A 17723-nucleotide genomic window follows, 5' to 3' on the forward strand; every position below is an offset into this window, starting at 1 on the left:
ATTGTCCATGATACTGAGCAGCAAATAGAGCAAGCAAAACACTAAATTAAAATAGTCTAAGTCTATTTTGGAATATTAATAGATGTTACATTAAATTTTTGTTTTTCTTCTTGTCACTTACAGATTAGATTAGATTAATACTTGTTCCATAGATCATGAATACGACACTTCGTAATGATGTGGAACGTGTCAGGTTAATAAAAGATGTCTGTACAAGAAATTACATTACACAAAATATTGCATGACACTAATGATTAAGTTTTTTTTTTTTTTTTTTTTACTTAGTTTACATCTAAAAATTCAGCCAATGAGTAGAAGGAGTTGTCATCTAGAAATTCTTTTAATTTATTTTTAAATTTTAGTTGGCTATCTGTCAGGCTTTTGATGCTGTTTGGTAGGTGCCCAAAGACTTTTGTGGCAGCATAATTTACCCCTTTCTGTGCCAAAGTCAGATTTAACCCTGCATAGTGAAGATCATCCTTTCTCCTGGTGTTATAGGTATGCACACTGCTATTACTTTTGAATTGGGTTGGATTATTATCAACAAATTTCATAAGGGAATATATATACTGTGAGGTTACTGTGAGGATCCCTAGATCCTTAAATAGATGTCTGCAGGATGACCGTGGGGTGGGCTCCAGCAATTATTCTGATTACACGTTTTTGTGCAATGAATACTTTTCTACTCAACGATGAATTACCCCAGAATATGATGCCATACGAAAGCAGTGAATGAAAGTAGGCATAGTAAGCTAATTTACTGAGATTCTTATCACCAAAATTTGCAATAACCCTAATAGCATACGTAGCTGAACTCAGACGTTTCAGCAGACCATCAATGTGTTGCTTCCAGTTTAACCTCTCATCAATGGACACACCTAAAAATTTTGAAAATTCTACCTTAGCTACAGACTTCTGTTCAAATTCTATATTTATTACTGGAGTTGTGCCATTTACTGTACGGAACTGTATATACTGTGTTTTATCAAAATTTAAAGAGACTCCGTTTGCTGAGAACCACTTAATAATTTTGTGAAAAACATCATTTACAATTACATCACTTAGTTCTTGGTTTTTGGATGTTATTACTATACTTGTATCATCAGCAAAAAGAACTAACTTTGCATCTTCATCAATGTGGAATGGTAAGTCATTAATGTATATCAAGAACAGTAAAGGACCTAAGACCGAACCCTGTGGGACCCCGTGCTTGATAGCACCCCAGTTTGAGGAATCAGCTGTTTTAACATTACACGAACCACTTATTTCAACTTTCTGCATTCTTCCAGTTAAGTATGAATTAAACCATTTGTGCACTGCCCCACTCAAACCATAATGATTTAGCTTATCTAAAAGAGTTCCATGATTTACACAATCAAAGGCCTTTGAGAGATCACGAAAAATACCAATGGGTGATGTCCGGTTATTCAGAGCATTTAATATTTGATCAGTGAAAGCATATATAGCATTTTCTGTTGAAAAGCCTTTCTGAAAACCAAACTGACATTTTGTTAGTACTTTATTTTTACAAATATGGGAGGCTACTCTTGAATACATTACTTTCTCAAAAATTTTTGATAGAGCTGTCAAAAGAGAGATTGGGCGGTAGTTGTTGACATCCGACGTATCCCCCTTTTTATGCAATGGTTTTACAATGGCATATTTCAGTCTATCAGGGAAAACACCCTGCACTTATTGTCAAATCAAAATTTCACTGTTAGAATTTTAAAACATAACTTACAGCACATTCCTCAACACTGCCAGACCAGTCTTCATTATTTTGCAGGAATCCTGAGATTGCAGTTTTTAAAACTCTAGAGAAAACTTCAATTTGTTGTGCAGCAGTAGATATACTTGTTATCTCACCCTGGAAGCCTGCATCTGAAATAAGCTAAAGACATTTTGATTATCAGAACACTTTCTACCAATCACCTAGATGCGTCAGAAATAAAGAGAAATTATTCGGTGACAACAAAAATGTTCGACAAATGTAATTTAAATCATAGTTGCCAAAAATAATAAAATACTTATTCTACTTTAAAGATACAAATGAAAACAGATTATTAGAAAAACGGCAATTCATAGTTTCTTGAATTACTATACCTGACACTGTCAAAAATTATGCATTGTCACAGAAGATCTACAGGATAACAATAGACAATGGCTTCACCAAACTTATTCGAAGTGCACTCAAACACAGAAGATTTTATGTGACATCCAGGGTCAACTAGTCAACTGAGATGCCAAAGAAATGGCTGAATGGCTGGCAGTGTTCTTTCACTGATTACCAAAGACAAATCACTTCCAGTCAGTAAATGGTCTGCCACTAGCAAGTCAAAGAAAATCATTTGAAGATGTTGAAGCCCACTTGACACACACACACACACACACACACACACACTCTTTATATATATTGAGTAATACTCTAACAACCTACTTCGTCCAAACCCAGGTAAAACACAACTGTGTGAATTTCATCTTAAGCACACTCAAGCACGTTGCTAACTTGAAATCACATGGGAATAAATACAGTAAACGAGGCCAATCCAAAACTTCTGGGAATCATTCTGGATCATAGTCCATGTGCAAGCAACACTGGGAGAACATGGGAATGAAGATGGAAGCCATGCATAACATCCTTCACAAGATCACTGGTCACATGTTGGACTATAGATCACAAACCCATGTTACAGTGCTGCAGAATAAGGGTCCCCAGCCTGGAACAAATCCAACCACACGAACATGGTGGACAAGACATTAAACAAAATGTGCAGGCCTAATATACTTGAGAATAACACTGTCTGGCCTCTCTGTAAACCCTCCCATCTGGGTATGAAAAAAACTGGATCGTTTGGAGGTCACTCGATCAACTTCATTCTGGAGATGGAGGAGCCAGGAGTAACCTCCAGAAATGGCACTTCCCTATAGACTGTGACTGTAGAGAAACACAAACCATGGTGCATCTAATAGATTTGTCAACTATGCACCACATCTTGCACAGAAGACGACGATCTGCTTGTGACACTGAAGTTGCAAGATTTTGAGCTTGAGAACCAAAGCTTGACAGTACTTTCTTTCATCTGTTTGTAATGGTAATTACTAAGTATTGCTATTGTTGCTGAAAATGTTTCGTATTCGGTAAACTCATAACACTCTGAGTCTGTCTTTGGGTGATCTGAGGTAATCAGTGATTTTCTTGGTCAGTCTGTACACTGCCTTTAAGCAATATGTTCAAGAATATTGCCAATTCTGTCTGTAACCCTGCGGATTTATGTGCACAGGCCATGTCCAAAATTACTTCTTTATATGTGTCAGTTTGTCAGGTGTTATGCTTTGTCACACTTTCTATGTCCTTCATGGAATCCCAATTGATCCTCAGAAGGCATTCTACATGTGATAAGATCACGTCTGAGGTGCCATGGCTTATATATTCATCCCATGTGTGTTACTAGCAGCTATTCAGTCACTATTTACTTTAGGCTAAGATAATGATTTGACACCTAATCTGTTTATGCCACCTTGCAATAAATACTATTACACAGATTTTCACTGTTCTTCTTGGCTGTTGAGGAAGAGCAACTGGTAATCCGAATGATGGCATGCAGATTAGATGTTTCATGAAGTCAACAAGACATTCCTCTCCGTGATTTCCCTGATGATAGTATCATCCATACATCTGAACCACAAAGTAGACTCCCAGAGCATGAAGTCTAGGACCTGTTTTTGGAAGTGTTCTGTAAAGAAACTGACATTTATCTGACTTAGTGGAATTCCCTCTTTCCAGCTTTTCAAAGAATTCAAATTTTTTCTTGTTTTTATTGAATTAACATTACCTTTTGCTCCCCAAATAGCAAAATTCCTTTATTACTTTAAGTGTCTCATTTCCTAATCTAATTCTCTCAGCATCACCCGACTTAATTCGACTACATTCCATTACCCTCGTTTTGCTTTTGTTGATGTTCATCTTATATTCTCCTTTCAAGACACTGTCCATTCCATTCAACTGCTCTTCCAAGTCCTTTGCTGTCTCTGACAGAATTACAATGTTATCAACGAACCTCAAAGTTTTTATTTCTTCTTCCTGGATTTTAATATCTACTCCGAATTTTTCTTTTGTTTCCTTTACTACTTGCTCAATATACAGGTTGAATAACATCAGAGAGAGGCTACAACCCTGTTTCACTTCCTTCCCAACCACTGCTTCCCTTTCATGCCCCTCCACTCTTATAACTGCCATCTGGTTTCTGTACAAATTGTAAATGGCCTTTCGCTCCCTGTATTTTACTCCTGCCACCTTTAGAATTTGAAAGAGACTATTCCAGTCAACATTGTCAAAAGCTTTCTCTAAGTCTACAAATGCTAGAAATGTAGGTTTGCCTTTCCTTAATCTATTTTCTAAGATAAGTTGTAGGGTCAGTACTGCCTCACATGTTCCAACATTTCTGCGGAATCCAAACTGATCTTCCCCGAGGTCGGCTTCTACCAGTTTTTACATTCGTCTGTAAAGAATTCGCATTAGTATTTTAACTGGTACTTACTTTCCGTTATTCATAACTTTGCTAAGACTGTCAGCATTTTAAGAGACAAGGAAATGAAATAACAGGGGACTTGGTATATCTGTGGGTAAAAATGGTATCCCCTTTGCCAAAATATCCTTCAAGCAAAGACAAAATGTGTTTCACTGCAAGATGATATTGACTATATTGCAGTCCAAATGCAGCATACTTTCCTGTGTCTATTATAAAAGTGACATCAACAGCCAAAACTTCCTGGCACATTACAACTGTGTGCCAGAATGAGACTCGAACTGGGGACCTTTGCATTTTGCAGGCAAGTGCTGTACCAACTGAGCTATCCATGCATGACTTATGACCCATCCCCAGAGCTTTACTTCTACCAGTACCTCGCCTCCTACCCCTCACACTTCACAGAAGTTCTCATTCTGGTGACATCCATAGCCACTATTTGCTTCGCATAAGCAGAATGATTTCATCCCAACCAAGTTTTACTGGTGTAAACTGTATTATAGAAAGTCACCATTTCCACAGTAAATGAGGCTTATCAGTAGATAATTCTCATTCTGGAGTACATGTCTCCTCAAATTATTTACTGCAGATAGTCAATTACAGTTTTCAATTTGTATAATTTAGCACAAATACCACTGTCTTTTGAATAAAAACTGTTGTCATTAAAATAAGAAAATTAGAAAATTCAAACTAAATCTACTTTCTAAGACTACATTTCAGATAATCGGTGTTCTAAGAATGTTTCCCAGAGTAATACATTTCAAAATATGGCTTCTGAACTGTTTGTTGAAGGAATAATGAACAAAAATTCAATTCTTTATTGTTTATTGAAACTCATCTGTGTACACGTAATCATTGTTTCATTGTGACTAAATGTTAACTTACGAACTGTTTAGCATATTTGTTCATCTAATCATCACTGTTAACAACATATCATGAAAAAAGAAAGCAAAAATATCAAGTAATTTTCAGAGGATCTGCAAAACTATTTTTTACACTTGGTGTGCCTGTAAATGAAAAATTTACTCCAATTCACACTACAATTAACACATCATATTCTGGTCAGCAGTCAACACATCTTTGATGTCATTTTTAACACTTGACATTCCTGTATCACTGTCATTAAAGTCCTCAACACTGCTGTCTTCTATACAGCATGAAAAGCTTTCACTAGACCAATCACTGCCACTTTCATTTAGTAATCTTTCAATGTCTTCATCATACAAGATGAGGATGAGGCAAGCTTCAACATATTTACTCCAGTCTGAAAAATGGGTCTACTACCTGGTGAAATAATTGTTTCACACAACAGAAAACACCAGCAACATCTGTTAGATGAAGCTTAAAGCATGAAGTGTGGCTTTTAAAGCTGATACACAAACAACTGCAGGCCCGAGAGCCGTTTGTAGAGCGTATAGTGCAGCAAGCACCAGGCACCCCCAAACTCAGTTCAGAGAGTACATTTGGCAAGGCAATGAGGACACTATGCCCACCATAGTCCAGTTCTCAAAGCAAGGCAGCAAGACTGCAATGAATTCTGAGCCCAACTCATGGAGCATGGTCAAGTGGTTAATACCTACCTATCATGATTACAACTGTCATTCGACTCCCCCACCAAAAGTCTACTTTTGCTCTTTCTAAATTGTCAGCTTTTTTGAAAATAGCTTTCTCTAAATGTACCAGGAATTCATTTATCATAGTCTGCTGACTAATTTTCCACCAGTGCTCCACCATATTTGATCTACGTAGACACTCAATGTGATTTTTTTTTTTTTTTTTAATTATTAGCCTTCATTGTCCCTATGATTTATTACAGAAAACTGTTCTACAGGATATGTTTAGCTTTTATACTACATACTTCACACTTTTACAAACACAGTTATATAATACTGCAACTGAATATAGTTTCAGGCATACTAACCTTTATTGTGAAATTCAGCATAAGGCAATCTGGATATTCTTCTGCAAGTCTGTATATCAAAGAACGCCACGTGGGGTGGTCTATCATTTCAGTTAGCCATGCAGGAGTCTGTTGGCATAAAAAAATAAAGAAAAAAAAGGTCACCTTCTATGGCCACATACTAGTCAGTCATTTAGTGTTACCATAATAAACATCGACATACACTGTGCCTTACCAAATGATCAACAAAAAAGAATTCACCTTTGCTTTCCTTTGTACAAAACATAATATAAAGAAAAGAAGAGGAAAAATCTTGGTACACACCATTACCAATGACAGATATTTAAAAGAAAATTCCAAGCATTACATGCCAATCTGAAGTTTTTATAATATTATAGGATGAACATACAGAGTTTTAATGAAATACAGCCAGTAACTAGTAACACCTACAATATCTTAACACATCACGGAAGAGCTCTGTAGCATCCGAGGAAAAATAAAGTGTTGTTCAAAGATAAGTGAATCATAATTACAAATTTTTTAATTGCTTGTTTTATTAATTCAATCCCTTTCAGGGGAGTTCCCATGCTCATCATTTCTCACATCAAAATCGCCACCACTTTTGAATTTTTTGAACCACTCGAAACACCAAAGGGCCTGTTTGCCGAAAGCTTCAACAAGTATTCGTTGTGATTCTGTAGCAGTTTTCTTCAAATGATAACAAAAAACCAATGCTGTCCATAAATTATAGTTCATAGTCACAACACTGGAAATGTTTACAGGTTTGAAACAGATACTGATGTATGGAACTTGGGTTACTGCATGCTGACATTTGTCGTCAGTCGTTACATGAAGCAGATGGTGTTGCAAAAGCGGTCTCACAGGCCTACACTGACGGCTAGCACCATCTATAGGGAAATTCCAGTTTCATACTTCTACACCTGGTACTTGAAGGCTTTGTATTTTAGCTTTAAATTTCCAGTCCTCTACCAGAGGTCTAGATCCACCTAGACAAATACAATTTCTGAGTATGCCCCTCTTCATAGTTCTTTGTCACAATGAATACTCACACATTTTAAATGTAGCACTGCCCTACTTCCCTCTCTCCCAGTAGTAATCTTAGTCAGTGGCAATTCCCACAATTTTGGGAGCTTCAACATAGAATATCACTTTTCATTCCGACAGTTAAAAAGTGTCTGCACGATACTGGATCGACTGTTTAATGACGTGTATGTGACCACCAGTGCATGGCCTTTTATATATGGCTGTCAGCCAACAGTTGCACAACTTTTCAGTGACAGTCAAAAATCTGTCAATAGGACAAGCTACACAACTTTTCTGTTGAACCACCATAGCACTGACTGTGTGTACACAAATTTACCTCATATCTTTTCTCATATAAATGAAAAGTTATTTCACTTAAAGTTGTGTTTTTGAGCATGACCTTAGTGTACTGGATACAGATTGGTAACATAATAAGAGTCAACCCAGTCATCTTCTTCCTGCGTTGTGAGTGGTGGTCTCAAAGGGGCTCATTATGTGCTGATAGCATTATAATTTCAATCTTAAATATAAAATCAGCCAATGTAAAAAGTAAAAAAATTTGGTGGTTAAGGAACAGATCCTGTTACAATGCTGATTCTAACAATTTCTCAAGAACGATCTTTATTGTCAGAATCCAGTAGTGGTACAAGCATATCAGAGTCTGATTTTATGACAAGTGCTAGAAATACACTTGGATTTATGTTCTAAAAACCTTGTTTACTTTATGTTACGATGGGGGACCCAAAAGTAACGGTAATTGGGCTGCAGTGGGGAGGAAGTGTGGGGGAATCCAGTGTTCGACCAAGAGTCCGTTAGGGTCATGACACCTGAGTCAGTGTGTGAAGTTGTGTCGCTATGAGTGCATTGGTTTGCCAATGATATAGTAAAACAACTTTTCCCATTTCAGCGAAAATGTAATGGCAGATTGTCGACAGCAATGCGCAGCTGTGAAATTTTATTTCCTGTTGGAGAAATCAACCACAGAAACTACTGTAATGCTTTAAGACTGCCCTAAGTAAAACTAGAGCCTATGAGTGGTTTTCATGTTTTAAAAATGGATAAATGTCAATTGAAGACCAACCCTGTTCAGGATGCTCCTGAATGTCAACAGGTGACGAAAACATCGACAAAATCAATGCCCTTATTCATGAGACCGTCACAGAACCACTGATCAAGTCTGTGAGATGTCTGGAATATTATGGAGTTCAAGCAGAGGATTTTATCTGAAGATTCATACAGGAGAAGGGTTGCAGCCAAATTTGCCCCTCACCTTCTTACAGACAAGCAAAGGGAGCATTGACTTCAGGCATGTTTTGAGCTTAAAAATCAGCTCAAAGAGGACCCTGAATTTTTTTCTGAGGTGATTACTGGTGATGTATCATGGTGTTATGAATACGATCCTGAAACACAACAGCAAGCAAACCCAGTGGAAAACAAGTGGTTTTCCTCACCCCAAAAAAGCTCGCCAAGTGAAGTTAAACATCAAGACAATGCTCATTTATTTCTTCAATTGCAGAGGTGTTATGCATGTGATGTTCATTTCCTTGGGTCAAACTGTCAACCAGGAGTTCTACTTCGAAGTTTTGAAAAGATCTGGGGAGAGTATTCAGAAGAAAATGGCAGATCTTTGGTGCACAGGCAACCGATTCTTCCATTATGACAATACGCTGACCCACACTGCCCTCTCCGTAAAGCAGTTGTTGAATAAAACCGGTAGTACACAGATTGTCCACTACCGGCCCCCTCCTCACTCGATCTAGCCTCCTGTGCTTCTTGTTCCCCAGCCTCAAAAGGGACATGAAAGAAAAACATTTTGCCACTGGGGAGAAAGTAAAACAAAAATCACTGGAAGGCAATCAGTGAATTTAATAACTGTTTTGAACAATGGAAGTATCGTTTGAAAAAGTGTGTTGTGGTCAATGGAGAATACGTTGAAGGTGATCAAAATTTGGTGTAAAAAATATTAAGTGATCAAAATTTGGTACAAAAAATATTAAGAAATAAAGACGTTATGACGAATTTCCTGCCCCCTTTTTTTGTCCTCCTTCATATGTTATTTGATAGACAATTCTTCTTAAGAAGTGATGAATCAGTTGCACTGGATGCAGAGGCACTTTTTTTATTATTATTTTAACCAATCGCACCATTAGAAAGATTAATAATCAAAGAAGGGCAATGCAAAGTTCTTTGTGGAACATAAATAATGTAAAGAGTAAAGCAACTACTCGCCATGTGTAGTTGAGGTGTCGAGTGGTCGACAGGCACCAAAATATGCGTGAAAACATTGCTAAGCTTTTGGACAATGGCCTGAAGAAGCATCATCACTTTCAGTTTCATTTACGTGCTTACTGAGCGCTCAAAGCCTCAAATATATGGTGAGTTGTTACTATTACTCCTTCCATTACTTGTACATCAAAATTGAAGTAAGAGAGGAATGAACTTAGAAAGAAAAATTCCATCTTAAAATTATGCAATTACCATCAAAAAAGCATAAAGAGATAATACAAAATACCATACGTACCTCACCTTCTTCCGTGAATATTGTATCTGCCTTTTTTGGATCAAATGTCTTCAGTATCATATCCTTGACATGATTTTCTACCATTGCCTGAACATCTGTAACTGTTAGTCCTGTAAAAAACAAATCTCTGTTAGCCTTTATTTCTGAAACAAAAGCACAAAGCATTACAATGTTATATTCCTGGTTCAGTACAGATAAAGAAGTCATACAAAATGATATTCATCAACCACATCTAATCACTGTAATCTATAGCATGGGTGCTACTTTGGAAATGTTTCATTCATCTAAAAGAAGCCAACATTTCATTTCAAAAATAACAAGATGATTAACGTCATTTCTAAGAAATAATCAAAAAAGATGTAGTGCATTTCTGTGTCTGACTACATAAAATGAAGCATATACAATGTGAGCAGTGGCAACAGGATAGATAAAGACTTTTGGTTGCTTATTACTGTAGTCGTGTGCTTGCCACACTTGTGAAAAGTACAATATCTTTAAATTTTTTATTTCAATTAAGCTGGGCCTATTTTTGTGAATGGTGTGTATAAAACTAGCTTTATATGTTGAAACGTCGTTTTTTACACACACACACACACACACACACAAGGGTGATTTGATAAGTCTGGTAAAAAAACAAGGGAAAAAATGTTTGTCTGATGAACCAAAATATTATGACCATTTACTTAAAAGTGAATTGGTCCGCCTCAGGAACGCAATCCAGCAGGATTCCACATGCCATGGACTCGACGAGTACTCGATAGGTTTAAACAGGTTAGTGGCACCGGATGCCTACGCACATTATGTACTTCCCATAATTTATGACTGGTGGTTTAAGGACAAGGAGCTGGGACCCAACAGTGCCCCAGTTGGGTTTCATCAGATTCAGGTATGTACATCCAACTTCTTGAAGTTTGGAAGGTAGGAGATGAGATACTAGCAGAACTGAAGCTGTGAGGACGGGGCGTGAGTCGTGCTTGGGTAGCTCAGATAGTAGAGCACTTGCCCGCGAAAGCCAAAAGCCCCAAGTTTGAGTCTTGGTTGGACACACAGTTTTAACCTGCCAGTAAGTTTCATCTGACTTTTTGTCACCTACTCATGATTTCAGCAATCTTCAACTACTTTCCATAGGTGCTCATAATAGTAGCATGCGACAGCTGACCAGCTTTGCCATTTCCAAGATGCACGCTTCCAAGCACTTGGCCACAACAATCTGGCTTTTGTCAAAAATGCTTAAGTCGGTGGATTTCAACAACTACGCCACTTATAATTGCCAGAATGATTACCAATCTGTCTCTGCTTTGCTCATATACTTCTCTTAGCGAGTCATGTACCCTCAACACCATTACGCACCATACAACCTAGTACTGTGCAGTGGTCATAATGTTCATCAGTGTACAGCTTTTTCATCCCATCGGTCAAATAGGTTGCATCAAACTCTGCAAAATACTCATTGACTGCAACTATCACTTCCACATTTGATGAAATTTCTTCCCACCAAGACGAAGTTTAAAGTTACAGAACAGGAAGAAGTCACTTGGGGGTTAAGTCTGGTGAACAGCATGGATGAGGAACCAATTCAAATCCCAATTCACGCATTTTCGTCATTGTTATTAGTTACGTGGGGGATGTTGCCATATCCGGTGAAAGAAGACTTTTTTACGTGACCAACTGGCCTTTTTTCAGCCAACACAAGTTTCAAACAATCATATAATAAAAATAGTCATTGACTGCAACTATCACTTCCACATTTGATGAAATTTCTTCCCACCAAGACGAAGTTTAAAGTTACAGAACAGGAAGAAGTCACTTGGGGGTGCATTACACTTACACCTTTTTCGAAGCACTCTGTGGGGATTATTCCTCAGGAATTCCAAAAACATGGTGGCCTTCACGTTACCAACTGACAAAATATTCTTTGATGCACTTTTACCAGCCTTTGTCCATTTCCTTGCCTGCTGTTTTGACTCTGGTGTGTAATGATGGACCCATGTTTCACCAATAGTCGCAAACCAGTGAAAAGGTGTCACAGAATACAATTACAAATAGCGAGACATTGTGCTGAAATGTTGTGCCAGATACATTTTTGGTTGACTGTGAACAATCACAGCATCCACCTCACACAACGCAATTTCATCATAGCCAATTCTTCATGTAGGATATTATGCACTTACTCATTTGAGATGCCTACAATCTCAGCAATTTCACAAACTTTAATTAAACAGTCTTGCATTAGTACAGCATTGGTTTCCATTGTGGTGTCTTCAACTGAACAACCAGAGTGTCGCTCATCTTCGGTGCTTGTCCAATCAAGGTTAAATTCATTATCTCAAAAGCAAATGGTTTTCAGTGATGGTGCATAGTCCATGTGAAATTCATCAAATTCTGTTTTGATTTGTGTGGTTGCCCAGTCCTTCAAATGAAAATGTTTAATAATAGCATGCAAATCTGTTTTCTACATTTCTAACTGCAGTCATCACACTGACCAATTCAGACAGATGTTGACAATGAACTGTACACTGTACATTGCTGAAATTTTTTATATGATCCTTGAAATCATCAAGTTACCAACGATGAAGGCAATACAAAAACATACCACTCTTTCATGGAAATTTACCAGACTTAATTCAGTCTCTATCTTCCCCTATAGTTCTTACTCTTTACGGCTCCCTCTGCTACCAAGGAAATCAGTCCCTCATGTCTTAATGCACGTCCTATCACCTTGGCCTTGTTCTTGTCAGTTTTCTTCCTGCTTCCTCGCTGATTCTGCACAGAAATTTCTCATTCCCTATATTATCAGTCCAACTAATTATCATTATTCTTCTAGAGCACCACATCTCAAACACTTCAATTTTTTTCTTATCTGGTGCGAGGGTAGAGAATTTGGCTGAATTAAATTAGGAAATTTTCCCACAAACATTGGGGTGTGAAATTTTCTATATCCTCAATGTTTATAAATGAACAAGTGTGTATAAAATAATTTTATTATAATTTCTATTATAGTTAACTGCTACAAAAACATGTTCTTTATACACTGTTCTGCAAAACTTAGGGACCAGATAGGTAAAGTAACATAACATATTAACATCTCTGTGAAAGGAAAAAGTGTGGGAGCATGTTGCCAGAGAACTCCCAGTTATGCACTGATAGCTGGATGTCACATAACATGAGGTCACTGTGACTACAGTGCCAAATGTGGCTGGCCCTGGAAAATGAGGCAGGTGAAAAAATGGGGTGGGGATGTTGGTTGTGGGGGGGAGGGGGGGGGAAGAGTGTACCCATCAGCAGGCAGTTACAGTGCATTGTGTTGGTGGTGGTCATTACAACACCACCTGGAGACAACATTTGGATGACTTCTTCACTGGTGAAGAATCATCGGGAAACCAGGAGAAGGATGGAGCATGACAAGTGTAGCCCAGGAGGTTGGTATGGCTCACAACATTATTTCATGTGCATGGGGAAGCACAGGCATTGCTGTCAGAATAAGAGGAAGTGGTCAACCACAGCAGTAGACAACTGTTACATTGTGCAACACGCTAGACGGGACTCACATCATATAATGGATGCCATTTCCACCACTTTTAACAGAACGGCAAGTCACACAATTTCACGCGACCGCATGGAAGGGTCTCTGTCCAATGACCAGAAATCATATTCCATTGAACCTTCACATTGGCAGCATCATTTGCGATGGTGCCAAGAGTATAGGGACTGTACCAAGGATTGCAGTTGTATGTTCTTCTTGAACAAGACCAGATTCATTCTGAGTAATGAAGCTGGATGTTCTGTTGTAAGGCAATAGGTGGGAACAAGTAATGCACACAGGAACATTTATGGTTTCGGGGGCTGAGGTGTCATATTGTGTGTGTGTGTGTGTGTGTGTGTGTGTGTGTGTGTGTGTGTGTGTGTGTGTGTGTGTGTGTGTGTGTGTGTGTGCGCGCCGCGCGCGCGCGCGCGCTCTGCAGAGTGGGGGGGGGGGGGGGGGGGGGGCATAACAGTGCATGGGTGCACTGACCTCCAAATCTTTTAACACAACACATGCACCAGTCAATGTTATTGTGACACTCTTCTCCTTCCACATGCGCATCTTTTCAGCTACTACCAATCACTTTCTTCTTTCTTTGGTTTACTCTAAATTCATATTCTATACTCATTAGACTGTTCATTCCACTCAAGAGGTCATGTAAATTGTTCCTCACTTTTGCTAAGGATAGTGATGTCATCACCTAATCTTATCACTGATATCCTTTCATTCTGAACTTTAAAGCTATCTCTGAACCTTTCTTTTATTCCTGCCATTGTTTATTCAATACACAAGGATGAGGAGTGAAATAATGCAAACCACCCCCCTCCCATTTTTTTAAAAAAAATTTTGAACTGATTTGATGCAGGCAACCACAAATTCCTCTCTTGTGTCCATCTCTTCTTATCAGAGTAGCACTTGTAACTATGGTTCACAAACCACATATTTTTCGGACTGCCTAGCATATTTATACATTGATGTGAAAAAAATGTCATGGTCATTGCCCAACACGAAATTGGAGCCACGCAAGTGATGTGGTAAGGAATCTGCATACACATACTACCAGCTAAAATATATGCTAACAATTGTGAATGTTGCTACATAGGTAAATAATTCTAAATAAAGGTACTAGGTTGGGCTGTAACAATTTACTTATGTTGTCAACTCACACCACTAGATCAAAAATACACATGGTTTGTCTTAAACTGTAGTTGGTAATGCCTGATAAATATTGTTACAGACAGAGACACACACAATATAATCATCTACGCAGCTTTGCTGTTACCCTCAATGTTACATAAATTCTCTGGTAAACATTGACCTTTTATACCATTAATTATGATTTGAATAATATTCATGGCAACGAAAACAAGATTTTTTACTAGTCAGCAATTTACTCATAAGCAATGCTGAGCCTCACATTATTATTTATTATCTTTGCATTCATCATGTATATTTAATGATAAATCTTGCCAAAAATATTTTCTTTTCCCGAGAGCAAAATATATAAAGTATTTATTGTCTTGTGGGTGAAGCCCAAAAACCATGAGATTACTTATAATGCATGTAATGGCTGCAAAAGTGTCATTTTGACAAAAGAATGGCCAATGGCCAATGATAAAATTTGAATTCTAGTGATAATTAATTATTTCCACTTAATTATGTTCACATGGAGGGAGAAGAAATGAGATTAAAAGGACAAGTATTTTTTATACACATACTGGGAAAAACTTAATATATAATTAACAAAATCATGCATTCAGAAGCAACCTCGTACAAAAGTGTCTAGTAGGTTTGAGGGCTGACACCAGAGTGATCATTTTATTCATTCAAGTCTTTGTCCAGCAATTATATAGAAATTCCATGACATAACACACTCGCAGTCTTTGTTACTTTTAGTATTTGTATTTGTTACACAAAAATGTATTTGTAACTAAAATTTTTCATGTTCAAAACAAGTAATGGTGGAGTGTTTTCTTGTTTTAAAATAAGATTTCATTATTGATAGCACATTTACATACATAAACATGTATAGTTTTCTTAATTATTGATGCACTTCAATTGTGGTTATCATAACATTTTACTACAGTTTATAGAAGACTTCTCAGGAGACAGTTAACTTCAGAATGAGGATCTCTGAAACAGCAACACTGGTTGCCCGCTCATGTGCTAATGACATGAGCATCTTTTGGAAATGTTTGGAGTGTAGCGAAACCACAAGTAGACAAGAAGGTGTTGGACGCCACACCTCTTCACCCAACATGGAGTTCGGGGGCTTGACAACAGAACACAATGTCGTTGCAGGCACAAGCACCACTGTTCAGTACACACTGTTGAATATGGGGCTCCACAACAGACGAGCCTGACGTGTTTCCACCCAACCATATCATAAATTACAATCTCAGTGGGCACGGGATCACTGAGACTGGACTGTGGATCAATTGAAATGTTGGACGGAAGATGCATGAGGTTTCTTGTTACACCAGGTTGGTGGTCAAGATAAGTAACCATTCAGGGGAACAGCTGATCAAAACAATACACCTTGCCATGGATACAGGTAAACGTAGACAGTATTATGCATTCATCAATCTTCCATAGGACCTGTGGTAGTAACTGAAGGCATAATGACAGCTGTGGACTACAAGAACATTATTGCAAGCCCTTTGCACCCCTTCTTGCTTGATCTCTTGCCCAATGGTGATGGTGTCTTCCAGCAGGCAACTGTGCACATTACAAGGCCAGAATTACGCTACAGTGGTTTGAGCAGCATGACAGTGAACTCATCCAGATGTCTTGGCCTTCAAATTCGCATGATCTGAACCCAATGGAACACATCCGAGACACTACTGGGCAACAGCTCCATGCTCACAAACAACAGTCCATAATTTATGGGAAATGTGTGACCTGCGCTGTCATCTGGTGCTACGTATCTCCGAAAAACTTCCGATGACTTGTCAAATCCATGCCATGCAGAACTGCTGCTGTATTGCATTTCAAATGTAGACCAATACACTGTTAACCCTTTAACTCCTCTGGATATGTTAAAGCTAGCACCTTTGTACCTGTCCCTGTGTGCTCTGAACGTGTTCACGCGCGCCACCAGTCCTTCTGCCTGGTACTCTGAACTTGTCTACGCATAGAAGGACTGGTGGCGCGCATGAACACATTCAGAGCACACAGAGACAGGTACAAAGGCGCGTGCATTAATACGTCCAGAGCATTTAAAGGGTTAAAAACAGGGTCATAATGTTTTGGCTCATCAGCTTATGTGGGTTTATGAGATTTGTTTGGACCACTGGTACTCGATCATTTAATTAACATAGGCACTGAATATAACCCTGCCAGTATGTGGTATCCTCAACTTACCTGCAGTAATTAACCATTCAGCTAGAAGATTTGCCATCTGAGCCACAGCACTGTAATTGATAGAAAGCAGCTCAATGACCTGTTCTGGGTTTCCACCAGCCTGAAAATATCTGTCAATTAAATAAAAAAATGTTGAAAATTAAAACTGAATTCAAAGCTTTTTCAACACTTATAGTATCAGTGATGAATGGAAAAAAATAAACAATTTATTCAAGTAAGTTTCCGGTTGTAAACAATATGTGATAAATCTTTGTAATGGGTGGTTATCAAAACTCTAGCAGTTCATTATGAAATGAAAACCGAAATACCTACAGCCGTTACTTCTTTGTTTAGTTTATTTATGCAACCAGTTTTGGAGTTCCATTATGCCATCTTCAGGTCCTTTGACCAAACTAAACAGGGAGGATTTCAGTCTCATGTGCTGTCATAACAGGAGCCAATATTTTTTAACTAGTATCCATGGATCTCTGGTTCAAATGATACTATCCCTTTGTTCACCAACCAATGACTGTCAGTACAACACAAGAATATCCAAAGACTTTTATTCCCATCTTTGGACATTCTGATTTCAATGTTGTTCTCACAGTTGTTGATTTACAAACAAACGGATAGTGTCGTGTAAACCAGAGAACTACAGACACCAGTTATTGCCTCCTGTTATGACTGCACACAAAACTGGATTCCTAGCAGTTTGCGTTGGTCACAGGGCCTGAATATAATGTAACGGAACAACAAAACTGATTACATAAATAAACTAAATGCAAAAGTGCCAGCTGTAGGTGTTTTACTTTTCATTTCATGTATGTTAAAATTCTACTAAAAACAATGAAAATCAGACACCATAAC

At 38.1% G+C, this 17723-nt stretch overlaps 1 protein-coding gene across 12 annotated transcripts in view; it reads right to left on the reverse strand.

Annotated features, from left to right (window-relative positions):
• LOC126365888 (negative elongation factor D) overlaps positions 1 to 17723 on the reverse strand; it is a 227673-nt gene that overhangs the window by 100667 nt on the left and 109283 nt on the right. For all 12 annotated transcript variants that reach the window (XM_050008594.1, XM_050008589.1, XM_050008591.1 and 9 more), the window contains 4 exons: positions 16878 to 16987; positions 9992 to 10101; positions 6448 to 6555; positions 1742 to 1891 (listed from right to left, as the gene is read on the reverse strand). In XM_050008594.1, the coding sequence (XP_049864551.1) occupies positions 1742 to 1891; positions 6448 to 6555; positions 9992 to 10101; positions 16878 to 16987 (478 nt within the window). The remainder of the gene's footprint in view (positions 1 to 1741; positions 1892 to 6447; positions 6556 to 9991; positions 10102 to 16877; positions 16988 to 17723) is intronic.

This window comes from Schistocerca gregaria, chromosome 4 (assembly GCF_023897955.1).
Source record: "Schistocerca gregaria isolate iqSchGreg1 chromosome 4, iqSchGreg1.2, whole genome shotgun sequence".
NCBI lineage: Eukaryota > Metazoa > Arthropoda > Insecta > Orthoptera > Acrididae > Schistocerca > Schistocerca gregaria.